At 40.6% G+C, this 26,290-nt stretch overlaps 1 protein-coding gene across 3 annotated transcripts; it reads right to left on the minus strand.

Moving 5' to 3' along the window:
- Window positions 1–584: 584 nt before the first annotated feature.
- On the minus strand, window positions 585–24,595 carry bicd1a (bicaudal D homolog 1a). 3 transcript variants are annotated; one of them, XM_072435462.1, is made up of 10 exons: window positions 24,324–24,595; window positions 10,339–10,551; window positions 7,398–7,550; window positions 6,816–7,304; window positions 5,444–5,833; window positions 4,643–5,380; window positions 4,387–4,538; window positions 4,091–4,301; window positions 2,551–2,626; window positions 585–1,798 (listed from the first exon to the last, which is right to left on the minus strand). In XM_072435462.1, exons 1-9 carry the CDS (start codon window positions 24,537–24,539, stop codon window positions 2,579–2,581), a joined length of 2,610 nt encoding a protein of 869 aa, XP_072291563.1. In that variant the 5' UTR covers window positions 24,540–24,595; the 3' UTR covers window positions 585–1,798; window positions 2,551–2,578. The 3 variants fall into 3 exon arrangements, with proteins under 3 accessions (XP_072291563.1, XP_072291562.1, XP_072291561.1); XM_072435461.1 differs by having other exon boundaries at window positions 2,551–2,636; XM_072435460.1 differs by lacking the exons at window positions 585–1,798; window positions 2,551–2,626 and having other exon boundaries at window positions 2,945–4,301.
- Between the last annotated feature and the right edge of the window lie 1,695 nt (window positions 24,596–26,290).

Raw genomic sequence — 26,290 nt, forward strand, 5'->3', positions numbered from 1 at the left:
TATGATTCATATGAAAGAGAGAGATATGTCAAGCTACTATTTGTATCTATGTGTTTTTGTTTTTTCTCTTTGTATTTTCAACAGGTCAATATTTCTCTCTCTCTTTCTTTCTTTTTCGCTCTTTCTTTCTTTCTTTTTCTCTCTCTCTCTCTTTCTCTCTTTCTTTCTCTCTTTCTCTCTCTCTCTCTCTCTCTCTCTCTCTCTCTCTCTCTCTCTCATGTATCCTCCATTTACATTTCTTAATTAATTGCATATAGATAAGTAACATTCTTTGCCTTGTAGCCCACTTGTCCAGGTGTAACCCAAAGGAACCAAGGACGGCTGAAAACATAAACCTGCAGTAAATAGTCAGCCTACTCATTGGTAGACTGTACACAGGAACATTGGCTAACGTTTTCTATTAGAAAATCAAAGACAACTTAGCAGAACTGTACAGACATCGCAAACATTCTTAAGTCAATATTGATAGTATGTTTTTAATGAATGCTTCAGTAGAAATTACATTTTCACTGGTCATTGTTTCCCCAGGTTCATGCCTCGTACAGTGACCCATAAAGCAATAGAGAGGATCATCAAGTCAGAGGTTCAAGGAAGTCTTTTATTGACTTTAACACCAGCCTCTGTTGAACTGAAGGGCACTGTGTGATACTGCTGTAATCTGCAGTGTCATCGGCCCCCGGTCGTCTCACTGGTCAAATCTCTCCAATCAGTGCATCATTTGTGCAAACAGATCATAATAATCCCTGTGTGGGAACAAGAAACACTGACTTTATCATTCAAAAATCATCGGATAAAAACAATAATCAACTGTATCGTCTACCGTACACAGACAGTCATTGACAAACAGTTGTTACAACACTGATCTGGCTTGAAACATTGTGACTGCAATGAGGAAAACTAAATTTACAACATTTGACTGGACTGAAAACCAATGTGACTCAAATGATCTCTAAAAGAAACCGATTGTGTATCTTGGTCTGGACATGGGTAGTGTATTGCTGTCATAAGAGATGCATTGTGCTTGAAAATATTATGGCAACATGTTGAAAATACTCATTCGTAATTGTAGTTCATTAAATTAAAACATTTAATTTCATTTCAGGATTTTGTGAATGACACAAACACAATGAAACAGGTGAACATGTCATGCACTCATTCATGTACTCTCAAGGTCATGGCCACTTAAAACCTGTGCAAATGAAAAGGCAACTCATTAAGCGTTAAACTTATTTACTTTCCTTATTTTGTTGATGTACTGTAAACCCATATAAGGTCAAACACACACACAAATATAATGGCTGTATAGTTTGGTTAGGCAAAGCAAGGCAAGGACCAACTCTTTCACCAAAGTTTAAACATTCAAAACCTTTGTTTTTGTCGCATGTTTCAAAGACGTTACACATCCTGACCTATGAAATACAACAACTATGTCACACCTTAGCATTCCGCATATAAATATCAGTAAAAAAACAATAACAAAACAACCAAGTGAATAAATTAAATAAATAGTTCTAAAAAGGAAAACAGTTCAGTTATTCATTCAGACAACCATCAGTGATAAGATGGTCCTCTTCTGTGACCCCGGCATCAGAGAGGGGGCAGAGCTGGCCGGGACAGAGGGCGGGTCCACTCCACAGCAGCGGGACAGTACTTCTTGGTTAGTCTCTGTGTGGGTCAGGTCCCAGGCGGCTGGTGGAGCTGATGGGACAGGCAGTTACGAGGGTCACGTGTGGAGAGGGCACCGCTGCGTCTGGACCAGGCTGGAGGCGGCTCCCAGGCGTGTGGTGCAGATCTACGACTGAAATGTCAAACACAAACCAAACAGTCAGACATATGCGAGTGCAAACGAGAAAAACAAAACCAAAAAAGATGACATACACATGCGCTACATATGGCATCATGACAGCAACAGAGGAGAAAAACAGAACAACCTGAAGTTCACTAGAACAGATGGCAGTAGCTCAGGAGCTGGTGGACTGACCAGAAGGTAAGGTTTGATTCCTGCCCAGCTTTGCATACTGCCATTGTGTCCTTGAGCACTTCTTCCACTGTGGCTCAGTATCTCTGACACTGGTGTAAAAAATAAGCAGCTCATCAGTGTTACTGTTTTACATTTGACTGAGTGAGTCAAGTGCTTTCAGTTTCTCGATTAGCTTTAATCAAATTCCCTCGTTTGTGTCTGTTCTTAGGCTCATGGCTCAGGAACAGCTTAGTCCACTTGACAAATAGAAACTATACTGTAGTGGAAAACTACATACTGACCTCTCGTATATTAGATCATAATTCTACAACATTTAAACACATATAACTATGGCAAATTCATATTATAATAACTAATTACACCATGTGAATCTGTACATGCAAACCTAGGCAGTGCAATTTTGAGTTTAGCATGTGCTTTTGTTTATGCAGAATGTGAGAAAAGAACATGCAGAAAGTGTGCCACATTCATTGTGATGTGTTTCAACGGATTAATCAAGTTGCTGCAAGTTAGTGATGAAACTAAAGACAGACTGGAACTACAGCTACCAGCAGGTTTCCCCTGGTTACCTGCGGGCAAGAGAGGGCCTCCCTCGCCTTAGCAGTTGGGAGAGTGGCGATACTGAGGCAGCAGGCTGCTGACAATCTACAAAAAACTGATAAATTAGACATACAATGGTGACACACGGGGTTAGACAAGGGACCCGGAAGAAACAAGGGCACAACAGGAAGGACTGTGTGGGAGTTTCTGAGTGGTCTAGCCAAACTTATTCAATATGTATTCAAGAACTCTTCCACAACGGTTAAAATGGATTATCATGTCACTTTTTGGAAGAATGTCTATGTGTTATTAACATGTGCTGGATACAACAATGAAAAGCAGCTATACATGTTCACAAAGAGACAATCAACAGTCAGCAAAAAGATAACACAAAGCAACTAACAGAGAGACACTGACACAAAGGCAAGTTCACCAATCCAATGTATTGTTTTTGTTTTTTTTAAACACAAAACACAGAGTAAATATTGGGCAAAAGTTTATTAAATGTTGAACCCCCTTTTGTCCATCTACACTCCATTCTCCGACAAACCTGCCCATACATTTTATAAATATATATAAACCCTAACAATCATAATATAGCAAGCACCTTCTTTTTATTTAAAGGGATTTTTATCAAATAAACTACAGACACAGCATTTGACATTATAAAATATGTTTAAACAGTCTGAGTACGCCATCTGGTGGTCATGACCGGGACTGGTCATTTTTATCCGGTCAGTTAGATGGAGTGAGTTACAGAGAGAGGGCACTTACAGCTTCTTCAAATATGTATGACCAATGTTATTAGAAGTTTTCAACCTGCCAAAATCCAACTGTCATTGCTTTAAAACTATACAACACCAACAATATAATGACAGTGGGGCTTAAAAGGTAAAGGTAAAATTCAACTTCGATAGAAATTCAGTTTGTGTTGTGTAAAATCAAATGTATAACATTTGCATGCCAATAGATAACAATACGATACATAGAAGAGTCAGCCACTAGGGGCCGCTGTGCATCACAGAGTACACAGTCTATCTGCAGAAAACTGGACCAATTTGATTGGGCACTTTATTTGATCAGAATAATACTTTCCCATTGCTACAGGTTTAAACCAGTATATGTATTTCTGCAAATCTGTTTTTCTCCTTCTCCCTGTTTCCACCTAATTCTAAGACTGCATAGTAAGGCCAGGAGGCGAGCTAGTTTCTGCATAATAAGTCATCTCTTGCGGGGCAGGTGTGGAGACACTGAGGTGGAGTTATTTGGGCTACACCTTGCAGCGGGGGATTGTTGTCCTGTATCCTGTCTTGAGTAAATCTGTCTTTTTATTTCTACTGTCAGCCAGTCTGGGTTTATCACTACAGGCTCTATGTCCACACTCAATGTGGAGAGGCCAGGTTTGGACATATCTGAACCTGAGGTCTGATAGAGGGGGTTTGCGGTCCATGCAGCCCTGTTTGGGAAGGCTGGTTCTAAAGAGGTAGGCAGGTTGTGGGTGCTGAGGACACACAGACTGTGGAATCGGGTGGGGCTTGGTGGAGCTGTGTGGGCAGCTCTGCCACTTACTTTAGGAGGATTGCTTCTAATCTTGGGCACTTTGGCCCCACGGCCTCGATGTATCTGCTCGTGGTCAAACTCTAGATCTTCCAGACGTTGTGTCAGAGCCAGTTTCTGCTGGATTGCCATTCGCAGAAGAGAGTTCAATGTCTTTTTCTCATCCTCTGCAGCTGCCAGCTGCCTCTGCATCTCATCCAACTGTGTAACATACTCATCACATCTACAAGACAAAATAGATCAAAATTGAACTCAATACTTGCATCTTGGATAAAATGTCTCTGAATTGCTCAGTTGTCATGTGTTACCTCGTAGCAAACATAGCTCTGAGAGAGGAGAATGTTGCAGCATCTTCTTTCAAAGCCTTCAGCTCATTCCGCAGCTTCATCATAGTCTCTGTCACCATTGCTTTTTCATTCTCATATTTGCTCTTCAAATTAGCCAAAGCACCCTCTGCAGTCTAAAACATAGATGATACACTTTCAAACATGTTGCATTATGTTTAGAATCAAGATGAATCATGTTGTAAGCATTAGGACCGTGTAGAGAATAAATTAATTTGACCTGTTTATTGGCCTTCAGAACCAGCCTTAGTGTAGCTATCTGTTCTCTCTTGGTGCTCAGCAGAGACTTCAACTTGAGTATCTCCTCCATGCAGGACTCTTTGTCCCTGTCAAGCATAGGAGCCAGCTCCCTGGCAGCAGCCCTCTGCCGGGACAGCTGCAGGGAGCGGTCCACAGCCCTCTGGAGGTGCTTAATTTGATCTCTGATGATGGCGTTGAGGTTGTAAATATTCATGGGCTCTTTGCGTAGGTCTCCTGCCTCTGAGGGTACAGGGGATGCGTTTGAGGCCAGGCTGCTGGCTGTACGGGTGGGGCTCCCATGGTATATTGGAGAGTCTACCACAGAGGTGGACTCACTGTGGCTGGTGTCTTTGGACGGGGAGTCCATGGGGCTGCGTGGTGGATCAGACGAGCAGGTGGCAGAGATGGCAGCCAGACGTCGGGCCAGACGAGGGGACAGTAATGCCCGAGGGTCGTCTGAGCCTTTGAGACTGCCACCACGAGTGACACGACTCTGTCTGTAATAGTCCAGCATGACGCGGTTTGGAGTCTCGTTGTTGCATAGACAAACGTGGTGATAGAGCTGAGCCAGCTCCTCACTGAATGTCACTAACTCATCCTGTGCTGTATTCAGCATACTCTGGCTCTCTGATGTGGCAGCTGAAGCCGCTCGTAGCTCTGCTTCAAGAGAAGTAACCCTCTCTCTGGCCTCACGACTTATGCACTCCAGGTTAATGACCTGAAAGGAACACATGTTTTAGATCAAAATAGCATACTTATAGTAATTCCTCCTGACACATACCTGCTCAGAAAGTGCTTGCACCCTGTCATCCGAGTGGCTCTCTCCTTGGCCCTCCACTGCCTGGTTGTACTTCTCCTTTAGCACCTTGAGCTCTGCCTTCAGGTCGATTACCTCAGTGACTGCCACTTTATACTTACACTCCAGCATTTCCAAACCATGAATGTCTACATCATCACCGTTGGCTGGAGGAGACACCAAACCACCGTCAGGTTTCTCACTCTCCTCAGGGTCAGCCAGCTCTTTGTCTCCACTGAGCTGCTTCATTGCGTTGACATGTTCCGTGAGGCGATGCACCCTTTCATTCTGCTCGCTCAGGGCACCCTGCGTGTGCTCCAGCTGCACCTGAGACTCCTGCAGCGTGCGCAGAAGAGTGGCTTTCTCACGTTCCACCTGAAGCATGTGACGAAACACAGATCAATAAACAGCAGTTCAGATCCAAAATCTGAGCAATCATGATCTATTCATTTCTTAAAGGTGGGCTAGGTAACTTTTTTGTGTGTCTTGTTTTCATCGTTTTCCCTAGAATGTTCGACGGTAGGGCATTAAACTTATATATCTTGCATTTAATCAATTTACATTTTTTTAAAATTCAAAATACTTTGAAAAGCTTGCATTTTCACAGTAACTTGGTCAGCTGATGTACCTGCTTCTCTCCATGAGTTTAGCTGATTTTGAAGCCATAATGTGGGATGTTGTAAGCAAAGCAATAACATCTACATAGAGACAAGAATCTGTCAGAAACCTCAACTAGAAAAGTTGCTTCATGCTAAATTGATGTTGAAAGGGTGCAAAAAAGGGAACCAATAAAATAATATATTAATGTCTGTTCAAGACAACATCTCAGAGGAATAAAATCTATTATCTTAGTAATTCTGTTTCAAATTACATTAACCTAAGCGTCCACAGATAGCAGATAAATATCTTTGAATCAAATATTACTTTTGCTGCTAACAATTGTAATGTTGATTTATACTTAAGTAAAAAACAACTGGACAATGGCTAAGTTGTTTTTGTTGAAATTTTGTGTTTTAATTCTCAAAATGATTATCCAACAAGAAAGCAAAATTAACCTCACATGAGTCTCTCATTTGGGTTTTCAGTTCCTTCAAATAAATCCAGTTGGTTTGAAGTCCTCTCTCTAATGGTCACTCCCTAAAGCTCAGCACCTGCAGCCAATGATGAGTCAGTGCAAGTGCAGCCTCTGCAGCTCAGTGTCTTCATGTGTCCACAATAATGCAGGTTAAGGCACTGGCAACACATGTTAAGTTGTGATTGTAGTTTTTGTGTGTGTTTTTTAAAAGTTTTTTTTAATCTTGTCTGATCAAATCAATGTTTTCAGTGAGATTATCACCAGTGGGGAACATTGGCTCACCTGCAGCAGCTGCTGCTTGAGCTTCTGCATCTCGGACATGTTGAGCTCACTGAACAGATCAGGGACAGAGTGCAGGTTGTCCCCCTTTCGGCCTGGGCGATATTCTCCATTCATTTTAGCCAATCCCGTGCCAGTGTGGAGGTGCCCATTACGCCTGTTGCTGTCCTCATTGTTTCCATTGGTGCTGGTGGCCTGATTGCTGCTAGTGCTGTTGGTTTCATCACTGAACTTGAGGCCTTCCACCCCGGTAACAGTGAGGGCCAGGTGGGCCCCTGCTCCGTAGACGCTGTCACTCAGACTCAGGTGGTGGGACAGCTCTTTGCGCAGGTTGTTCTTCTGTTCTCGCTCATTCTTTAAGGCGTCCAGCGCCTCCTCCAGCTGACCCTGGGAGATGTCCTTCAGACATATAGCATCTTCCAGCTGACTGTTCAAAAGAACAGTCTCCTCTCCCAGAACTTTGATTTCATGTTTTAACCCTTCATACTCCACCTACAAATTAAAGAAAAAAACAAAACAAATACACTATGTAATACAATATAATACAATACAGTAGAATATATCATAACATAATATAACACTGACCTGGCTCTGTTTGAGTGTTGACACCAATTTCTGCAGAGTGATGTTCTCCTCCTCCAGCTCAGTGTAGTCCTGGAGCAGCCGAGTTTCTCTGAATTTATACTCTTTGATTTCTTCTCTCATCCGGCTTCTCTGTAACTCCAGCATCTCATTGGTCTGAAAAAAACAGTATTCAGAACTTTGTAAACCCATGGCACAGTACAGCATGTCTTTTATAACACCTGTAGTGAAGTTTACAACTAGGTCAGCATATTTCTGTGCTTAGATTAGAATAATTAAAATAGTCCATGTGAGAGTCTGGAGAAGTGTCAATGTGAGAACCAAAGTCATTAATCCTCCGAGCTGGCACACACCGTCAGCAAAATCAATGATGAACTAGCAACTACTGTATTAATGCGAGGTTTTCCTAAAAATAGGACCATGGCAAAATGCACATCTTTGCACTCTTTGCCCTTATCCCCATGTGAATTGGTCAGAGGCTTGTTGAAAATACAACTATTTAACATGTTCAAAAGAGTATTCTGCCATGCAGTGAATGCTCATCATCATATCTATGTCCCTAATCTAAGTCCATAAATGAAAAAATATTTTATCTGAATCAAAAAGAACTATACTGTATGTCTCTGAGTGCTTTAGTTTTACTGCAAAGCTGGCCGCAGCATCCCTGCAGCTCACTACATATGGCAGAAGTGCTGACCTACAGACAGTCTCAGGAGTAAGCGCTCCGTTTCTCTTTGTTAGAGGAACGACAGTGACTGTACTCAAGCTGGAACTTTAAGGTGAAAGATTACAGTCTCTCTATTGATAACTGTGACTGACTCTCTGTTTTGTAAAATCAGGATTCTTAATTAAGCTACTAAGCAATATCTACTTACTGCAAGCATGATCATATTACAGGTGTAAGCAGCTGAATCATGGGGTATTTTGGGAGGACAAAGTGCTCATTATTAGAAGACAGTGAAGAGTCCGAGGCGGGTGTGTGAGATGGAGGCTCAGGTCAGGGACAGAGCATCACTCAACACTGGCACACTGGCACACAGCCCTCCCCCAGGTTCACAGCTCTAATTGTCAGTCATTTTATTTAGCCAGAATTTTTTTGCAAAGAAAAAAGTGCATAAAAACAAAAGCTACATAAATTCTTGTTAACCTATGAATTGGGCTATTTGAATTGAATCCTGGACAATGTATCATTAAATAACAACATAACAATAGCAACAGTGAATGAGGAATGTATAAGTTAACCAACCACCTTTTTATTGCACAAAAGCAATACATGATCAGAAATTATTATCAATGTCGTGTGCACTGTGCATTGTGTGTGCCTGTAGTATGTGATCGCACTGACGCCTCCCTCTGCTCCTCCCTCTGCTCCTCCCTCTGCTCCTCCCTCTGCTCCTCCCTCTGCTCCTCCCTCTGCTCCTCCCTCTGCTCCTCCATGTGCCGACCTCAGGACATTTCTCTCAGCCCAGAGCTTAGCGCAGGATTTGGCCTCTACAATGGGGTCATGGCCACAGAGTCTGACCCAGGCCTGAACTCTGCTGGTGCTGCACCGAGGCCCACATGAGTGAACTACAGCACCTTTATCGCAGACGCAGCCTCATGTAATACAGAGCCAACATGGACTGTTCTATATCAATTCACTGGAACTGTACACGACTGGCTTCTACTTACACCAAAAAACGCTATCCCGTCCAGCAACGTTCTGCTGATATTTTTAACTGTTATGAGTTGATATGCTTTGGCTGTATGGTTTAAGATAATAAATTTGATTTTTTCTTCATTAAAAACGTGTTAAGTCAGGTTGTAGAGCACTGAGTCTGCTCACATGACAATGACAAACGACATCACTGAATCTGAACACTGATTCAGTCTTACTCTTGTCTTACTCTGCTTTTGATACTGTTCATTATAGGACATTTTACGCAGACTAAAAGACTACTATAGGTGGGCATCACAGGTACTGCTCTAAATTTAAAGTCCTATCTAGAAGTCACAATAATGCAGGCGACACTATGTTTCACTGACCACTGTGGAGTCACTGCATTCAACAGGTCAGTGTGTGGATGCAAAACAACTTCCTGAAAGACTGAAATCATCGTCTTTGGCCCACAGAAACAAGAGAACGTTTTAGCAGTCACCTCCAGAGTCTCGCTCTTAAAACCTACAAATCAAGTGAGAAATCTAAGAGTAATAATGAACTGACTTGAAGCTCCATTGTCTATCTCGCGTCCGCCTGTCCGTCTGAGGGAGTCGGATCTCTCCTTCACTGTGGAACTCCTCCAGGTTTCTACTTTTTCCCAAAGAGGTTTAGTAGTTTTTCCTGGCAGAGAAGGAGGGTCTAAGGACAGGGGAGCTTGGGACATTTGTCCAAGGACACGCAATGTTGGGGCATTGCCAAGTCCCTATGAACATTGTTTAATCTGTTTTTTTACTGTCGCCCTTTGAGGCAACTGCTGTCGTGATTGTGGGCATGACAAAAATACATTTAATTTAATTTAATTAACATAAGCAGCTTTTTACCACCTAAAAAACATTGCCAGAATTAAAAGTATAGTGTTTAAGCCAGACTTGGAGAGACTGAGAGCAACATGCCGCACTCTGGGGAAAAGGCTGAATACCTTTGCATGCAGCACTCAGTTTTTTTATTAAAATAAAATCTGGAAATCATTAATAATTATCCTTACACTTCACAATTGTGGGCTTTGTGTTGCTCTTTCACAAAAAATGCAAATAAAATTTAAGTTTGTGGTCACGTGACAAAACACTTCTGCAAGCGGCTGTAAATGTAAAGTGCTATCATATCTGACTGTTCCCAATAACTTCACTTTATCATTCAGAAAGTTTGATAACATAAAGCTGATCACTTTCACTGCAGTTTGGTGATAACAATAATTGTAACAACATTAATTGTGAATTCCATGAATTTTGCATTTCAAAAGCTCACCTCTCTTAGCTCCTGCGCTAGTCCATTGAGCCTCTCTGTTTCTGCCTGAGAGTTGGAGGCCACAGATCGGCTCAGGGTCAGCTCTCTCTGCAGCTCCAGCAGGCGGCCCATGTAGTAGGCCTCTTTGGACGCAGACTCCAGCAGCAGCGTCTCCTCATTACTCTCTCCATCCTCTGCCACCTTACGCTGGTTTGTGTAGGCCAGTCCGAATGCCTGTGGAAACATGATTCAGATTTGAAAAAGCACAGGTCAAGTTTTGAAGAGGAGAAACATTGCATCTAAATCAAACTGTGCACTTGTAAGTGTATCAGTGGTTGGAAGTGGAACATTGGCAGTGCCAGCAGGTGCAGCGGCAGTCCCGTAAGGACACCTCTGAAGGGTGAGGTTTCAGGGGGATCAATAGAAACGCTGTTCCCATTTCCTGACACAGGTTTTCACAGAGCTGACTTGTCATGATAATGAGGCCATGGCTCTGATTGAAGAAATCAAGTTAACAGCAGAACAATACTGTCTTGCAAACAAAGTCACGCTGGTATTTCACATCACAAAGTTCTAAAAGTTTAATGTTACTTGGCACTTGAGTTTATAGTAATATTGTTTGGTTGCTCATGTTGTTCATAAGCCAAAAACGCACATCTTGGTCCTCCTCATAGTCTAGATCAAAAAGTTCCAACCTAGAGGCCCCCAAAGCTTCTCAGAGGGTCCCTAGGTTTTCCTAAGACAAAAGAGGTTCAAACTAGATCTCTTTCTTGAATTATAATGAAGGGATGACATGTAAAGTGCTTTTATAGGCTATGTGCCATATTTTATTTACAGTAATTACAGTATCTTATCTATAAAACAAATATACTTTTTCTTAAGGGATAGTTGTTAGTCAGGTAGGAGAAGGATGTGGTGTTCCCAACATTGCCACAGGTAAAATAGGGCTCGCTGGGAGACGCTGGTTCTACAAGGCTTAACTCTAAAATGGTTGAAAACTGACCATATACTTCAGCCCGGAGACATAATCGATGTGTCCAACACGTGACCATAAAACCCAAGTCATAAAAACATGACACAAGTTAATAATTTAGATATTCCATCTCATGATAATAACATTTTCCTCTTTGACATTTATCATTTATGAGCTTCAGATGTGGAGGATAAATCTCCAGTTGAGTCCTTTTCCATTTTAACAGGAAGAGAAAAAAGAAAAAAAAACTGCTATATTACAATTACATATAACCTCAAAATATATGAACAATACATTTCACTCAACTTTCTAAAGTTTAATGATGAGATGGATAAAACCCTAAAGTGTTTGACAGTAATTCACTTCTAAACCAAGCTCATAATGCATTAGTATCTATGTAAGTAACCACTAAAATATAATATAATTCAGTTTATAACAGTTACCATGTTCAAACAGTCTTCTCACTGTTATTCCCATTCCCTGTTCAACACATTCAACACAGTGAGGAAGTGCAGACCGAGCACTTTGCATAAGTATCAGGTCCAAAATTGACTGAACAAAAAAACATCATTACATGCTATTCTGCATTTCCCCCATGGAGTCCTCCTCTCTTTTGTTCATCCACTACACAGTTCATCTTGTGCTGCACTGGCCCCATTACCCTCCCACTCTCCAGAGGCTCGCTTTTGATTGTAGTGGGCGATTAAAAGGGAGGGCCTCCAGAATAAAAGTGGTGATTAATGAAGACACTGTGTGGGCAACAGGCAACTGCTCCTGCTGCCAACTCCTCTGCAGTCTTTTCAACACATCTGAGGCCCTACACAGTCATTTGGCACCAACATGGACATTAGCCTAAATTATGACAGCAAAATGAATGCGAATATATCGACAACAATGATAATAATACAATAAATGCATCAAAAATTACAAGGTGATAAGGTTGTAAAGTACTAAAACTAGATATATCTTGAAGTTTGAAGTTTCAGTATCGTCTTGACCTATATCAGATCTAGATCACATGGTAATATAATATAGATATAATAATGTATAAAGAACCACACTCTCTGAGTCTGAGTGCGTCTGAGTCTGTACAAGTTTAAATGTCCTTTTTTGTCTTACCCAAATGTTCTTTGGTGGATATAATTTCCTCAAATCCAGTGATATTATTCTAAAGTATTGGACCAAGATAGTCTTCAAAAGCATAACAAGACAGAAAAGATGAGTTAATTAATCTAAAAACACATACCTAAATCCCATATTTTTACTTTAAAGTTCCACCCTTTATTAACTAATGCAACAAATTCTCATCAACCTCCAAAAAACTCCAGCCAAAATACCAGCTTGGCCGTCTTGTTCCATTCCTTACTGGTGACGTGAGCGAGCTGGCTGCCCAGTCTCCCAGAATACAAGCTCAAATCCTGAAAGAGCTTGTGTTTGAATGCAGTGAATCAGAAGCACGTATTTGCTGGAGGTAAAACGAAGAGGCAGATGGTCCGGGCACATCGCTCCTGTCTGCTCCTGTCTGCTCCTGTCTGCTCCTGTCTGCTCCTGTCTGCTCCTCCGAGATATTGTTCTGTGTAGTTTTGCGGCAAAACATATAGAGCTACTAACTAATAAATCGTGACTCATCGAGATAAATAAACATAACTGATCATGATGAATAATAAATAATGGGGCAGTTATTTATGTAATGTGAGCTCACAGTTGGTTGAAACTTGGCATTTACACATACAACCTCCATCCTTCTGTCACGGCCTCAAATCTAAAAATAACACATGGTAATTATGTTGTTTATTATGAAATTCGATCGATAGAACCCAGTGTGAGAGATCAGCAATAATGTATGTAGCGTTAAAGTTTAATGTTGCTTCCTGGGATGCAGTTGAGTGGCGGCTTGTTTAGGTTGGGAAAATATGATAATTCATTCAACCTTGAGGCTCAGGGTCTTGTGTGCGGCGGATATAAAAGCGTCCTCTCCACAGATATTCACCCCTGCGGCGGGAGAAAACAAACTGGCCTGTGCACTATCGTACATGGGAGGAGCCCGATGTGCACCGTGGGCCACTAATGAGGAGTCATGGGACGTCCTGAGGCGCTGGCAAGTCTACGCCGCACTGCCCCATTTCAACTTTACAAACTAAATAACAACCATGTAACTGTAATTAAAAGGTACACTAGCGCAAACGTTTGATCCACAGTGAGCGTGGAATCAAGTGACTCTAGATTAGCTTAAAGGTGCACTGTGTAACTTTTCTGGAGGGGTCCGCTATCAGCTTGTCTCTGGATATGCAAATTGCATTCAATACTGGTGTTTTTATCTTGGAAAAACATAGATAATGCATTCTTATTGTGAATCTCTTGTCTCCATGAAGATGTTCAATGCAGTGGAACATAGGCAAGGCAAGGCAAGGCAAGTTTATTTGTAGAGCACATTTCATACACAAGGCAATTCAAAGTGCTTCACACAGCAGGAAAAATGCATTGAAATCACAAAGAAATTACAGAAATACAATAAAATTAACTAAATTAAAAATTATCAATCCAACTGATTTTCTAAACTAATAAAATCACAAACAAAAGAGAAGAGTGCAAAGATAAAAATTAACTACAATAAAATTAACTAAATTAAAAATGATCAATCCAACTGATTTTCTAAACTAATAAAATCACAAACAAAAGAGAAGAGTGCAAAGAAAAAATCCTTTCAGTCATATGCGCAGCTAAACAAAACTGTTTTTAGCTTAGATTTGAACATTGTCAGAGTAGAAGCCTGTCTCACATCTTCAGGAAGACTGTTCCAGATTTTAGCTGCATAAAACTGAAACGCAGATTCCCCATGTTTTGTCCTGACTCTGGCACCAGCAGGAGGCCGGTCCCTGTGGTCCATACAAAGCTATAACTATTTGGCCACACCTATGTAATAACAAAGTAATGTAATGATCCTTTTAAACTGTGAGTGAAACAAAAGGACTTATGGGAAAACGGTGCGCATTGATTTGGATGAAATGAAATATCAGAAAAGGAGTGTTATTAAAAAGTGACACAAAAATGAAGATGAACTTAAGTCTGGTCGTCCATTTCGGAGGCGCAACAGAGACAATCTCCACCAGAAAGTGTGCATAACGCAGGTTCAGATGAGATGTAGCAGATGGTTGGCACAGGCAGGTCTTTAGCACCATGGACAGAGACGAGCAGAGACACATATGCACATGCACGGGCTGAAATCCACCCCAGGAATTCAAACGGAGCCAGATCTCTCTTACAGGATAATAAACATAATAAATTAAAGAAAGTAATTGAACCACGCACACAACGGCTCAAAACAAAAACAGTCTCTCTCTTAAAGCCCTGCATATAGAAACATGCATCTTTGACTATAGGATGTTTGTGTGACGCGATGCCCTGACACAGTATCTCCGCACAAGGACAGACAAATGCCCTCAAGTGCCTCTCGTCTCGGACGGCGGCGAATGTGCCAAGTCAAGAGATCTGTCGGCTCCGAGACAACAACAGCTCTCGTTCTGCAGCGGAGAGCAATGGAGGTCGCACAGCAAAGGATTCAAAACCGACTTTAACACAAAATAATCAAACAAATCCGGCTGAGCATACAGTATGTCATTTGTGTCCAATTTGATCAAAACGCCACCCTTAAAGATGATTATTTTTAAAGCTCTCTGCTCAGATGCGCAATATTTGGATGTCTCTTTTTGCATTTCTGTATCCGGCGCTTTCTCTCCGATATGATTGTTTTGTGCAGTGACAGGACAACACAATAAGAAAATGGATTACCGCGGCTTTCTGCTCTTCAGATGATATTCAGCTCAGAACAGCTCATTTTGTGTGTAATAACATGCTATTGTGGAGAGCAGCCATAACACAGGATCAGTGTAATGTCCTATTTGTGCTTCACAGTGGAAATCCATGCCAGTTTGAGGCTCTGCACAAAAGTGTCACATCTGCCACTTTGTAACCAACACAATGTATTCATGCAGTCTGAAGGTCTGCCAGGGAGAGGGCCGCCTCAGTTAAAAAGACATGTCTTCTTAAGAGTGATTTAGTTTGGCTCATGAAAGAAGAAAGAGCCTGGATTATTTCCCAGAATGCCTGTCACTGTCTGTGCCTTGCTGAAAGGACATTGAATGAGGAAACAACATTTTCAAGTTCGCCAAAGTATTTATTGTCAGTCTTCGTTTTCAGTTTGTGTTATTTTATTGTGATGGAGTCATTCTTGTTTGTTTGAATGAATGTTGGAACTGTGTGTTGGATGTTCCTGTCTCCTCACAATTTGTCTTTATCCGGGTTTGACTAAGTTGTGGCTGGCCCAAAACAAACGTATCAAATCGTGTGTCTGTACATTTTTTATTCTTACAATACAGTGTTTAAGGACAAATAGTTGTCACTTTACAACAAATTCAAACTCGATTTTGATGCTGAGGGAAAGACTTGATGCTCGATACTGAATTTGATTCAACAAGAATAAAAAAAAGAAAAAGTAAGTTAAAAAAAAGAGAGCGAGAGTATTATCTTTATGTTATGTGGTCTTATAGTTCTGATCAAGATCAAGATCATTCTACAACTGCTCAAAAATGTAAAATGTTTTCTCCTTTATGTGATTTCCATATTATGGATGCTTTCGCAAATGAGTATCTAGTTTCGATACTAGTTTTAGAATTGACATCTGATTTTCAATACTTTTGGCAATTCTAGCACAAACTACCATACAATTGCTATACGATTTCAGTAAAATGTAAAATGTATTGATTGTTTTATTTAGAAAAGGGACATAGTGAAATATATTCATCCAGTGTAAAAGAAAATATGCAAGGTTTCAGCCACAAAAACAGAGGAATCATTTAAAAAATCAATCTTAAATCCCTGCAAAAGAAAGGCACTGTCTGCTTTCTCACAGTTAAAAATATCATGCAAAAATATCTGCATGATTCAGCAAGTCAGTGTGATGCAACAAACATGATGCAAATGTTGTTTGCCATGAGGAGTGTGAAATATGGAAGTGCACAAAGAAGACAGTTGTGTCAGTTGTGCCCTTTTCTCTTGCTAACCCCCCATAGCACATTCTCCGCAAGCCAAACAACAAAGCACATGCTCGGCCCTTTGAATATGTCCAGCACGCAAACAAAATATGGCTTCAAAAATACACACCGCTGCAGGCTCTCTCTGACATGCACTGCACTGGTATTCAGGATGACTACTGCCATTCATCTGGCCGGGAAGGAAACCACTCACACTCACTAAGCCTTTACCGCAAACAAAAATATACTTATTATACATTTTAAGTTGCAGGACAAAATGGGGGCATATGGCTTGGTTTGTGTGTCTTAATTTCCTTTTTCCCCCCCTTGTTGGATGTCTATTCGTCTGCTGTTCTCTCTATAAGTCGCACCTTTTTTCATAGTTTTGGCCGGGGTGCGACTTATACTTATATTTATACTATATACTGAGGTAGTTTAGATGTAAATGTCTGCAAAAGTTAATTGTGGCAAGTATTCTCTGCTCAGTGGTGTCATCACGTGTTCTGAAACCAGCAGTTACATGCACCCGTCTTAATTCGAAGCCAACTATAGCTCTGTCTGCTCGAAATACGAATCAATCAAACAATAACCAAGCGCGAAAAATCAATCGCTCGTTTTGAACTTCAGTGCACCACAATGAATAATTACACACTCAAAAACGAAGTACATTGTGGCGTCAGTCTGTCATGGGTTGTGCCCCGGGTGAAGAAGTATTACCCAGCTAATGCATGAAGCGTGGCTGGACCGGGGCTGTCTCCAGCTCCTGTAGAGCGCTGCATCATTCTGACCTTTGCTCCATCACTCAGTTCATTCTTAGGAAACAGCATTAAAGGGAGGATTCCTGATGATTAAGATCCAGAGAAAAAGAATAAGTGACATTGTGCGGTTATGAGAATGGATAGTATCAGTGCGTGGAGGAAGAGAGGCTCCAGGGGCAGACAGGCTGACGGGCAGAGGACAGATTCACATGATAAGAACTCTAGAGTGGATTTCCCTGTGTGAGACAAGCCAAAGAGATACCAAGTCAGGACGCATCTTCCTCAGCACAATGTTATGTACAACTACAGAGAAAAGAGAGTCCTGTATCTCAAGATCCAGGGTTAGAAATAATGGACTTTATCTTGTACATAAATGTCAGCTATGCCTTTTTCACACAACATCAGATCAATAATTTTAGCTGTCAAAGTAAAAAGATTGGGATTCAGTTATTATGTCTCAAAGAATTTGTTGTAGGTGTAATGTTTAAGATGCTAAATAGTGAACATATATTTTCAAGGTTAAGGTTAGGGTTCATATTCAATGTGTTTACCGTATTTTCCGGACTATAAGTCGCACCTTTTTTCATAGTTTTGGCCGGGGTGCAACTTATACTTATACTTATATTTATACTATATACTTATATACTTATACTCCGGAGCGACTTATATGTGATATTATTTGTTATTTTCACACTTGCAACCGCATTTCATACTCCAGTGCGACTTATATATGTTTTTTTCTTCTCTATTATGCATTTTTTGGCTGGTGCGACTTATAGTCCGGTCTTATAGTCCGGAAAATACGGTACCAGCAGTGACCCAGAAGTTTTGTCTTTACTTTTTAGATACAGTTTTGGTTAATCTCTACATTGTGCAGGCTTGCATCAGACATGGTAAATGTAGCTAATAACGATTGTTTTTTGCCATTCTACCCCTCGCTCCATAGGCCTGGATGAATACTGTAATCTATAATGTATAATTCATTTTGTTCAATCAAATTGCACTTAAAAGAACCACATCAATTCAATAAAAGCATTTCATTGGGCTATACTATTTTTGAGTCAATAAACAATCTAGATAGAATGCATTTACTTATTTTAGGATGGGAAAAACAAGCAAAAATGTTAGATGGTAAATAAATGTTTGGAATTAAATTATCCTTAAAATTATGTCAATTCTAAAGGAATTATATGACCTAATCTAACAAATACAATTTTGTTTTAACAATGACAACCAGTCCCTTTTAATTCCCCAGTCTCATTTGTGTTTTTTCCTGCGTATGGTCTGGGAAAGGGGCTAATTACTAGAGTTTGATTTAGTGCATGTCTAATCCCATCTTTTCCGAACAGGTCAAATGACAGCGACAGATCCGCTGACCCCGGCCTGAGCAGAGCACACATTAACGGGGCTTGTTTGGATATGCAAGTCACTGTGTGTAGAGAGAGGACAAAAGAGCCGGAGAGGACAGACATGAGACACACAACGTCCATGCAACAGCATCATGGAGCTTCTGATCATCAGAGCTTCTATGATCAAGACCATGGCATTTCACAAAATATCATTCAATATCATTGCAATTTGAGTAATGATTTCCAATTTCAAGAGTATGATTCTGTTTACTGTACACATTTAAACTTGTCAAGGAACATTCAAGCGAGCAGAGAATTAAATATGTGCAAAAGTAATACAAGCATAATTTAAAAACATGTTTGTAGAGATTGAACAACGCAAAACTACACCAGAAGTTTCCTTTTTCCCTCAAAGGGCAAGAATGGAAGCGAGTGAGTCGAAATAAGGCAACATATTTGGATGAGGTACAGTTAGATGCCTAAAAAAACAAATCTACAATATATATTTACAATGGCTATCCATGTGTTTCAGAATGACGGAAAATGTTATATTTAAAACAACTTAAAACTAAATATTCTATCTTTTGAATGGGAAAAATAATAGGTAAACAAGAGATTGGGTCCACAACAAGAGAGAAAAGACAATATTTATCTACATTATTTAAAGTACATATATCGTACAATTCAGTTTACAATTTTGGCCTCACAAATTTTGATTTGTTTAATTTAATATTTTGCTGTTGTTGTAGTAAAGCGTTTTGAAACTATGGCTTCTCAATGTAAATCTCCACAAATAAACCCTAGTTTGGCACAAAAGCTCTTCCCTTGTCATCGGCATGTGATGAATCAAAATGTATTTAACCAGCACAATATGTATATTTCCTTTGGGGAGTAGAGACAACATACAACAACGTTAAATTATTCAGGTCCATGCAATTATCTAACGCTTCAAACTGAAATTTTGATTTGATTGTGAAAAATACTGCAGGCATAATTCAAGTGAGAAAAATCCACATTGCGATCCACATTTGGAGACATATTCCCAAAAGTTTCTATAGAAGGTGGATGCGGTTGTCTTTTGCTGGGCTTTCAGACATTGCAGCACACACAGCTAAACCAGAATCAATACCGGCGCCCACGGCCAAGGGAGTCCTATTGCTTCTTACCGTCTACTGTATCTCATTGCAGCAAAGGCAACGGCTTTTAATAAACTTCTTTGTGTCTCTGAATGAGATTCTCCGCAGCGGCAGAACAAAGGAAAATGGGTCAAATGGCTTTAAAACATATAAAAAAACAACAATAGTAGATCTCTGGGGTGTTGCTGGGGTTGCGACGCACCCGTTTTTGTCATTAGAGGGACCATTAGGGAAACAGCCATAAAAAACACGCTTACCACGAGCCCCAAAGGACGGACAGTCACTCACCAACATCCAATCACGGACAGCCAGCCGCACAACGGAAAGAAAAATGTAGTATAGACGCGTGTAGCTGTAGGTGCTGAATGATTAGAAGACAATTTGTCACTTGGCCAAGCCTTTAATTGCCATATTCAAACACGAGAACTGAAAGGCGCTGATCTGTACGCTCAACAGCTTCTGTCGCCTGTTGCAAAGGTCAGAGGTCGTCCCTGCCAAATCTCAGGCCAGTGCGCCATCAGAGTCCAGGGTGAAAATGTAGCACGCGATTAGGAAATGAATAATTACGTAACAGATGTGAATTTTGTACGTGAATATAATCATGATGTAATTTCAATATGTTTTTTATTTGTATTTATGTATTTGAATAAAGACAGCACATGCATTAATGTTGAGTTAGCTGATTTAAAACTAAATAATCATTATAATAACAATCATTGCGATATTGCGTAGCCTCACTGGACATAATTGGATTAAATGGACTAATTTCCTTCTGACTGATGTCCACTAACATGGTAAACAGGGTCAATTTGCCATGCTCTCCATTAAATCACATGGAATCTGTCAGCACAAAGCATAATTTCACCAAACAGCGGCGCAGAAGAAAAACAGAGGCCGTGCATGAGGAGGGGGATGGTGGGCTGCTGGTCCAGGGACACACACAGACCCTCCGGGTATCGATCGAGTCGGTCCGTGTGCGTTTGCTGGGCTCTCGAGTGCTCTGCTGATGCAAAGAGGCGCAGAAAAGGAGGAGACAAAAACTGTAATGAATCCTTTTTCCTAGATTTACAACCGCAGCAGGCGTGTCCCTCAAAAGGTCAAAAGTACCAGGGTTTGAACATGCTAATACACATTCAGACTGTGCAAATCCCAACATGGATTTCTTTGCACGGTTAAGGCAAAACTTGAATGTTCAAATGAAATTGTTGCCATATGAAAGACCAGGCACCGTTCAGCAGGCAAAGTTGAATCTCTGGTAACTCTGGTAATACTGTGAGATTCCAAGGCAGTAAAGCCGGCGTGACTTTAAACATGTCCTTCACTGGACACTGTAGTCATTAATTTTCTGAAGGAGGTGATGTCAGAGATGGGGCTGGTATTGCCAAGAACCTCATAAAACAATATGTGCAGTATCCCAATACAGGCATATGGCTAAAAAGGCTCTTTCAAGTTTACTAAGTAGATGTTTTTGTATTCTATGCTGAAAAATGCAATTCATTGGAATTCCTTGCTCACAATGCCCTAAAAATCAGAACACAATTGAGTTATTTATAACTCAACAGCTTCACCCTTAATGCAGTAGCCAGATGGTAGAACCCGACAATAATAAAGATAATCCAAAATCTCAATAACCAAGACAAGAATCTAAAACGTAAATGGTAAAATGTTCCATGGTTCACTATAGCCTACATCTTTTTATCTACGTAACTGTCAATTTAACCAATCACAAGTTTGTATTTGACTCAATGTTGGTGATGAATAAAGTGAATGTGATACAGCATATGTAATAAGTGAAGCAAACAATAAGAACATTGTGTCCACTCTGCAGCACCCCCTGTATAAGTGAGGCGGGTCTGCCCAGAGACAGCACTAACAAGCCAAGACCACAGGGGTAATGATGTTCCAGCAGAGCTTAGGCCACTGTCCCAGGACATATTAAGAGCTATGTAGGGGATGAGAAAGAGCAATCTGACTGGAGGCAGAATATGAATAATAATAGTACATTTGTAGAAGAGAAGCGGAGATGGGATGAGGGAATACAAGAGAGAAAGGGAGAAAAGGCAGATGTTTGGGCAACTGAAGAGGCTCTGCAATGATTGATATTGATGATTATGCTTTTGATAAAGTAACTTGAAAGGTACATTAACAAACTTAACCTATACCAAAGAGTAGAGGTTTAATCCCACTAAACAACAAAACTGATTGTAGTCAAACACTTGGGAAAAGCTGTGTATGTTTTTAATCATACAATAGAGAAAAAAGTGCAGTACTGTCATTTTTCACTGTGTCTTTTATACTTTACTGTTATTCTTTGATCGGTCGGCTATAGGTCGTATTGTATATAGTATAAATTCATTCAAATTTGAGTATGTTGAAAAGCAGACAGGATCTGACATACATTATAAGTTATATTATTGTTAATTTATTACAACAAAGTCTAGATAAATGAAAGCAAATATAGTCAGATCACTATAGAATGCAACACCAATAGAGACATAAGCTGCTAAGACAAACAGAAGACACACTAAAAATGCCACTTATTCCAAGAAAATATGATTTATGAACAGCCATATAAATTCAATCGTGACCACTCTGTCCCAAAAGCTCAATTTCCATTTTCATTTCCCTCCAGAGCCTCCCGTGATAAAACAGGATTGAATAGATGTGAAGCTATTGTAAAGGCAAATTTAAAAGTTTATGTATTCATGAGAGTGTGAGAGTGACTTTGAGGCAATAGTAATATCACATCCGGAAACGGCTTATTCAGCAGTAAAAGTACAGACAAAGCAAGTACATATAACTACAACTAAAAAAGAAACTGAAGCTTGAAATAACTACAATCAACTACATTTTGATTGATTTGAACATTATACAGTGATCAAGTCACCGTTTTCACCTACCCCCTATCCCCACCCACATCCACGTACTTAGTAATTAACTGAGACGTACATGTAAGGTTCTAAAATATCACGTTGCCACTTTTCAACACTCTTCAATAAGATGTTGATGTGTCACTTTGAAGAGTTCTGCACTTTTGAACAGGAACACCAATATTCAAGTTCGTAATAAACAAAATGTAAAATGATGATTCACTTATGTTATTGATCAATACTTGGTACGTGAAAAAAGCATGATATGTCTCCTTTAAAAATCAGTTTAAAGTTTAAAAATGTAGACCGAATGAAGATCTTGCATATATTCATGTAGGGGTCTGTGAGTGGGGTCGCCTCTCCACAGATCTGACCTGGTTGTTGTAGGTTTTAATGTCATACTGTGGGCGTTTCGAGGCGACACAAGCATATAACAGGCCCTCCTGCAGAAAAGCGACCTAGTGCACCTTTAAGCTACATTTCCTTTGCTTATTCCTTCATCATCCACATCTCACGGAACAATCAATAGAGTGTGAGACATCGGGGCTCTGCTTCTGCTGTCAACACTTCATGAATCTGCAACGTGAACAACTCCTCAGCCATGCATTAAAGAAACACATGGAAACAGGAACCATGTGAGCATAAAACCCACACATACATAATGTAATATGGGAAGTGCTCCCCTTAAGCTCAGCAAGTGGTCATGACTTATTTAGTGTTTAGGGTGCTAGCTGAACACAACGACGAACACGGCACCCACAAAAACCCGACAAATTCGACCATGATTCATCTTTTCATAATTTTACCAGCACCTTTTTCAGTTTTTTCCCCCCCAAGCCCCTAACTGGACTTACTATTTCCTTTTTGTGTTCTTACATACAGTAAAAGTAAATCAATTCACTCATTTTACAGATACAATTACACGTTATTCACTTCTAGGAGCGTACTTTACTGCTTACTGCATAAACAAAGAGTACAATCGTATTACTGACATCTCTGTTATTATGAATATGACATGAAAACATAACTTCCACTCTAAGTTTCGACAGCCAGGGCATGTTTTGGAAGAGTATAACTTTGATCAGATGTGTGAGTTGACAATGCACTCTCCCCAGTGACTAATTGTGGTGAAAATGCACCCTTCAGCTGTTCCCTCCATGTGCCCCATTGGTTCAAGCAACTTCATAAGCGACCTTGAGCCCTGAGCCCTGTCAGCAGCCACCTCTGTGTCCATGTATGCACTAATAATGGAATATACTACAGTACGTCAGCATCCATTATTCAAGAAGACAGATCAAGTGGCGTTTCTAAATATCGCCTCATAAGGCAGAATTTGGAGAAGCATCCATTTATACAGGACTGAAACTGTAAACCGAAATGATCAAGTTCTGTCTCATCACCTAAATTATTATTAAATTATTATTATTAGGAAATTATTAAATGATTTGCGTGTTTTCTTTTACATTTTTATGATACTGTTATATGTACTGTAATTGTGAACACAGCCAGTCCCACATTTAGCCTTATAACAGTAACATCTATAGCATGAAATACAAATTATATAAAAACCCTGATGCATGAAGCTTGCCACAAAAACACAGAGTCATGACATGCAACAATAAAGAGCTGTGAGGTGATATGATCAAGCCTTGCAGAGGGAAAGCATTTGAAAAGCCTTGCACAGCCGCAGAGCAACTTTAATAAAAGGGCTACTAACTTATTCCTTTTAGACATGACTGCAGCACAGAAAACACCCTCTGAACCAAAAAGTGATGCAGGCTCTGAGCAGTGTCAGTGTCTGGAGGATGATCACCGGGGCTCGGGCAGCTCATCCCGCACCGGACCACGACCACCGCAGTGCTTTTAAACCGAGTCTTTCCTCCCGCTTACCTCCTGCAACTGCTCCAACTCCTTCCTCAGCGTCTCCTGCTCGCCCTCCAGGTCCGCATACTTCCCTTTGAGGCCCTGGTTCTCCTCCAGCACCACCAGACCGCACTCCGCCGCCCTGATCTTCTCCCGGTTCGCCTCCGCCAGCTCCTGCGTGAGCCGCTCCACCTCGGCCCGGTACTCCTCCACCGTTTCCCCGCATCCTCCATCCGCGGCCATCGCCCCTCTGGTGCGGTGTGTCCTGTCCCCGGTCAGTGTGCGGCTCCCCCCTGCCCCCCCCCCCCCCCCCCACAGCCTCTTCTCCTCTTCTGGCTCTGGGGCTTGCGCAGGGGGGGCGGGCGGGAGGCTGCGGGGGATGCTCTGCGGGACGCTCAGTCCGGCCGGCCGCCTCTGCCGCTCGCACCGGGGCGCACAGAGGCGATCAGGACCGAAGGAGCTCCATCAGATCGAGGGCAGAAGACAACAAGCACTTGCGGCAAAATCAGGTCAACGCTGTGGGAGGACAATCGGCAAAACAGTCAGCGCCAATTCTGCTTATTCATCCGTCCGGTGGCGCCACCTGTGGGTGTTTGCGAGGCATGGCAGCTGGGTCAAACCACGTGCTCAGACGGGCCAGTACTGACTATTTTATGTTTATCCTGTTGGCATCTGTTGTTTTTTTTTAGTTTATGTCAAATTATAAATAGTTTGTATCTTGGATAAAGCCCACAGACGTTTTATGGTTATGCAAGTACAATAAAGTAACAGCATTAAAAGCAATCAGGATATGTTTTTGCCAAAATCATCCTTCCTTTAGTAGAAAAATGTAGGCTATTTTGAGAGATGGAAAGTAACAGAGTACAAAAGTATTTAAAATCATTCGTAGGTACATTTTCAATACATTTGAGAGCAGTGGGTATCTGCACTTTTTTCTGTACTGCATTCTTAACACGGGTAAACATTTTATTCAGCTCTTTACTTTTGACACTTTAAAAAAATCGGTCTGAAATAGCCTACCGGGCTACTTAAACACTTTTACTTAAGTACATTTTCTTCATATTTTTACTTTAACTTGAGTCATTTTTCTTGTAGCCTAACTGTACAAAATTGAGTGCCTCTTCCAACAGTCAGATGATTTATTTCCTTATTTTAGGTTAACAAACAAAAGCACTGATGGTCAGCCGCTTTTAGGATTAGATCTTTGCTTTTAGGATAAGGTTATGAAATAATTTTATGGTTAGAAGGTTACTCCTCAGTACAACTTTTATGACAAGGTTCCAGTTTTTCTTTTCCATGTAAATTAGAACTTATAACATTATCTGTATGACTGTAAAAATCTGATTATGTGCATATTATTGTAATTATAAAATGTATATTCAAAACACAATGGTTTGGATTTAATGCACAAATGTTTCCACACACCAAACTTTATTGTGCCTTCTACCCTGCAGCAAGAAGTTTTTTTGTTTTTTTTAATAGAGGAAACATAAAAGCAATAAACCAGTTGACAAGAGGTTAAAAGTTCAGTTGTTCACCACAGTTATGAGACAGTTATAGTGATAGAGATTGCAATTGTTGCTAATCAGTAATATTATTTAGCTCTCTGGACTTTAACTGATTACCATAAATTCTGCTTGTAAAGGTTTTCAAAAAAATAAACATTTTGTGATTTATTCATCCACAAAAACAGTGGTTTTGAAAATGTTTTGTTCTTGTAATATAAATGGAGCATTTCTTCTTCATCAAATTAACGATAAAAAAGAAAATGTGTTTGGTGTTACATATATATTTTTAGCTTCTGCCGATATCACATCTTTGATCACTGTTGATAACATCTCCATGGATAAGACTGACCTGGCCATAACCTCAAATTACAAGTGCAAATTTAGATAAGCACAGGTTGTCAAAAAGTCAAGCTGATAAAACGGTTTATTGCACTCGCCCTATCTTGTCTTACTGGGAAAAAAGGTGACATGAAAAAGACTCTCTGA

The sequence above is a fragment of the Eucyclogobius newberryi genome, unplaced genomic scaffold (genome assembly GCF_026437365.1).
Source record: "Eucyclogobius newberryi isolate DKJ021-1_F unplaced genomic scaffold, fEucNew1.0.hap1 SCAF_7, whole genome shotgun sequence".
NCBI classification, from domain to species: Eukaryota; Metazoa; Chordata; class Actinopteri; order Gobiiformes; family Gobiidae; genus Eucyclogobius; species Eucyclogobius newberryi.

Coding starts and splice junctions, on each gene's coding strand:
- bicd1a (XM_072435460.1), bottom strand. CDS start 24,539: ATGGCCGCGGATGGAGGATGCGGGGAAACGGTGGAGGAGTACCGGGCC. Junction 10,552..24,323: donor AGTTGGAGCAGTTGCAGGAG/GTAAGCGGGAGG, acceptor ATGTTTCCACAG/GCATTCGGACTGGCCTACAC. Junction 7,305..7,397: donor CAACACTCAAACAGAGCCAG/GTCAGTGTTATA, acceptor TTTAATTTGTAG/GTGGAGTATGAAGGGTTAAA.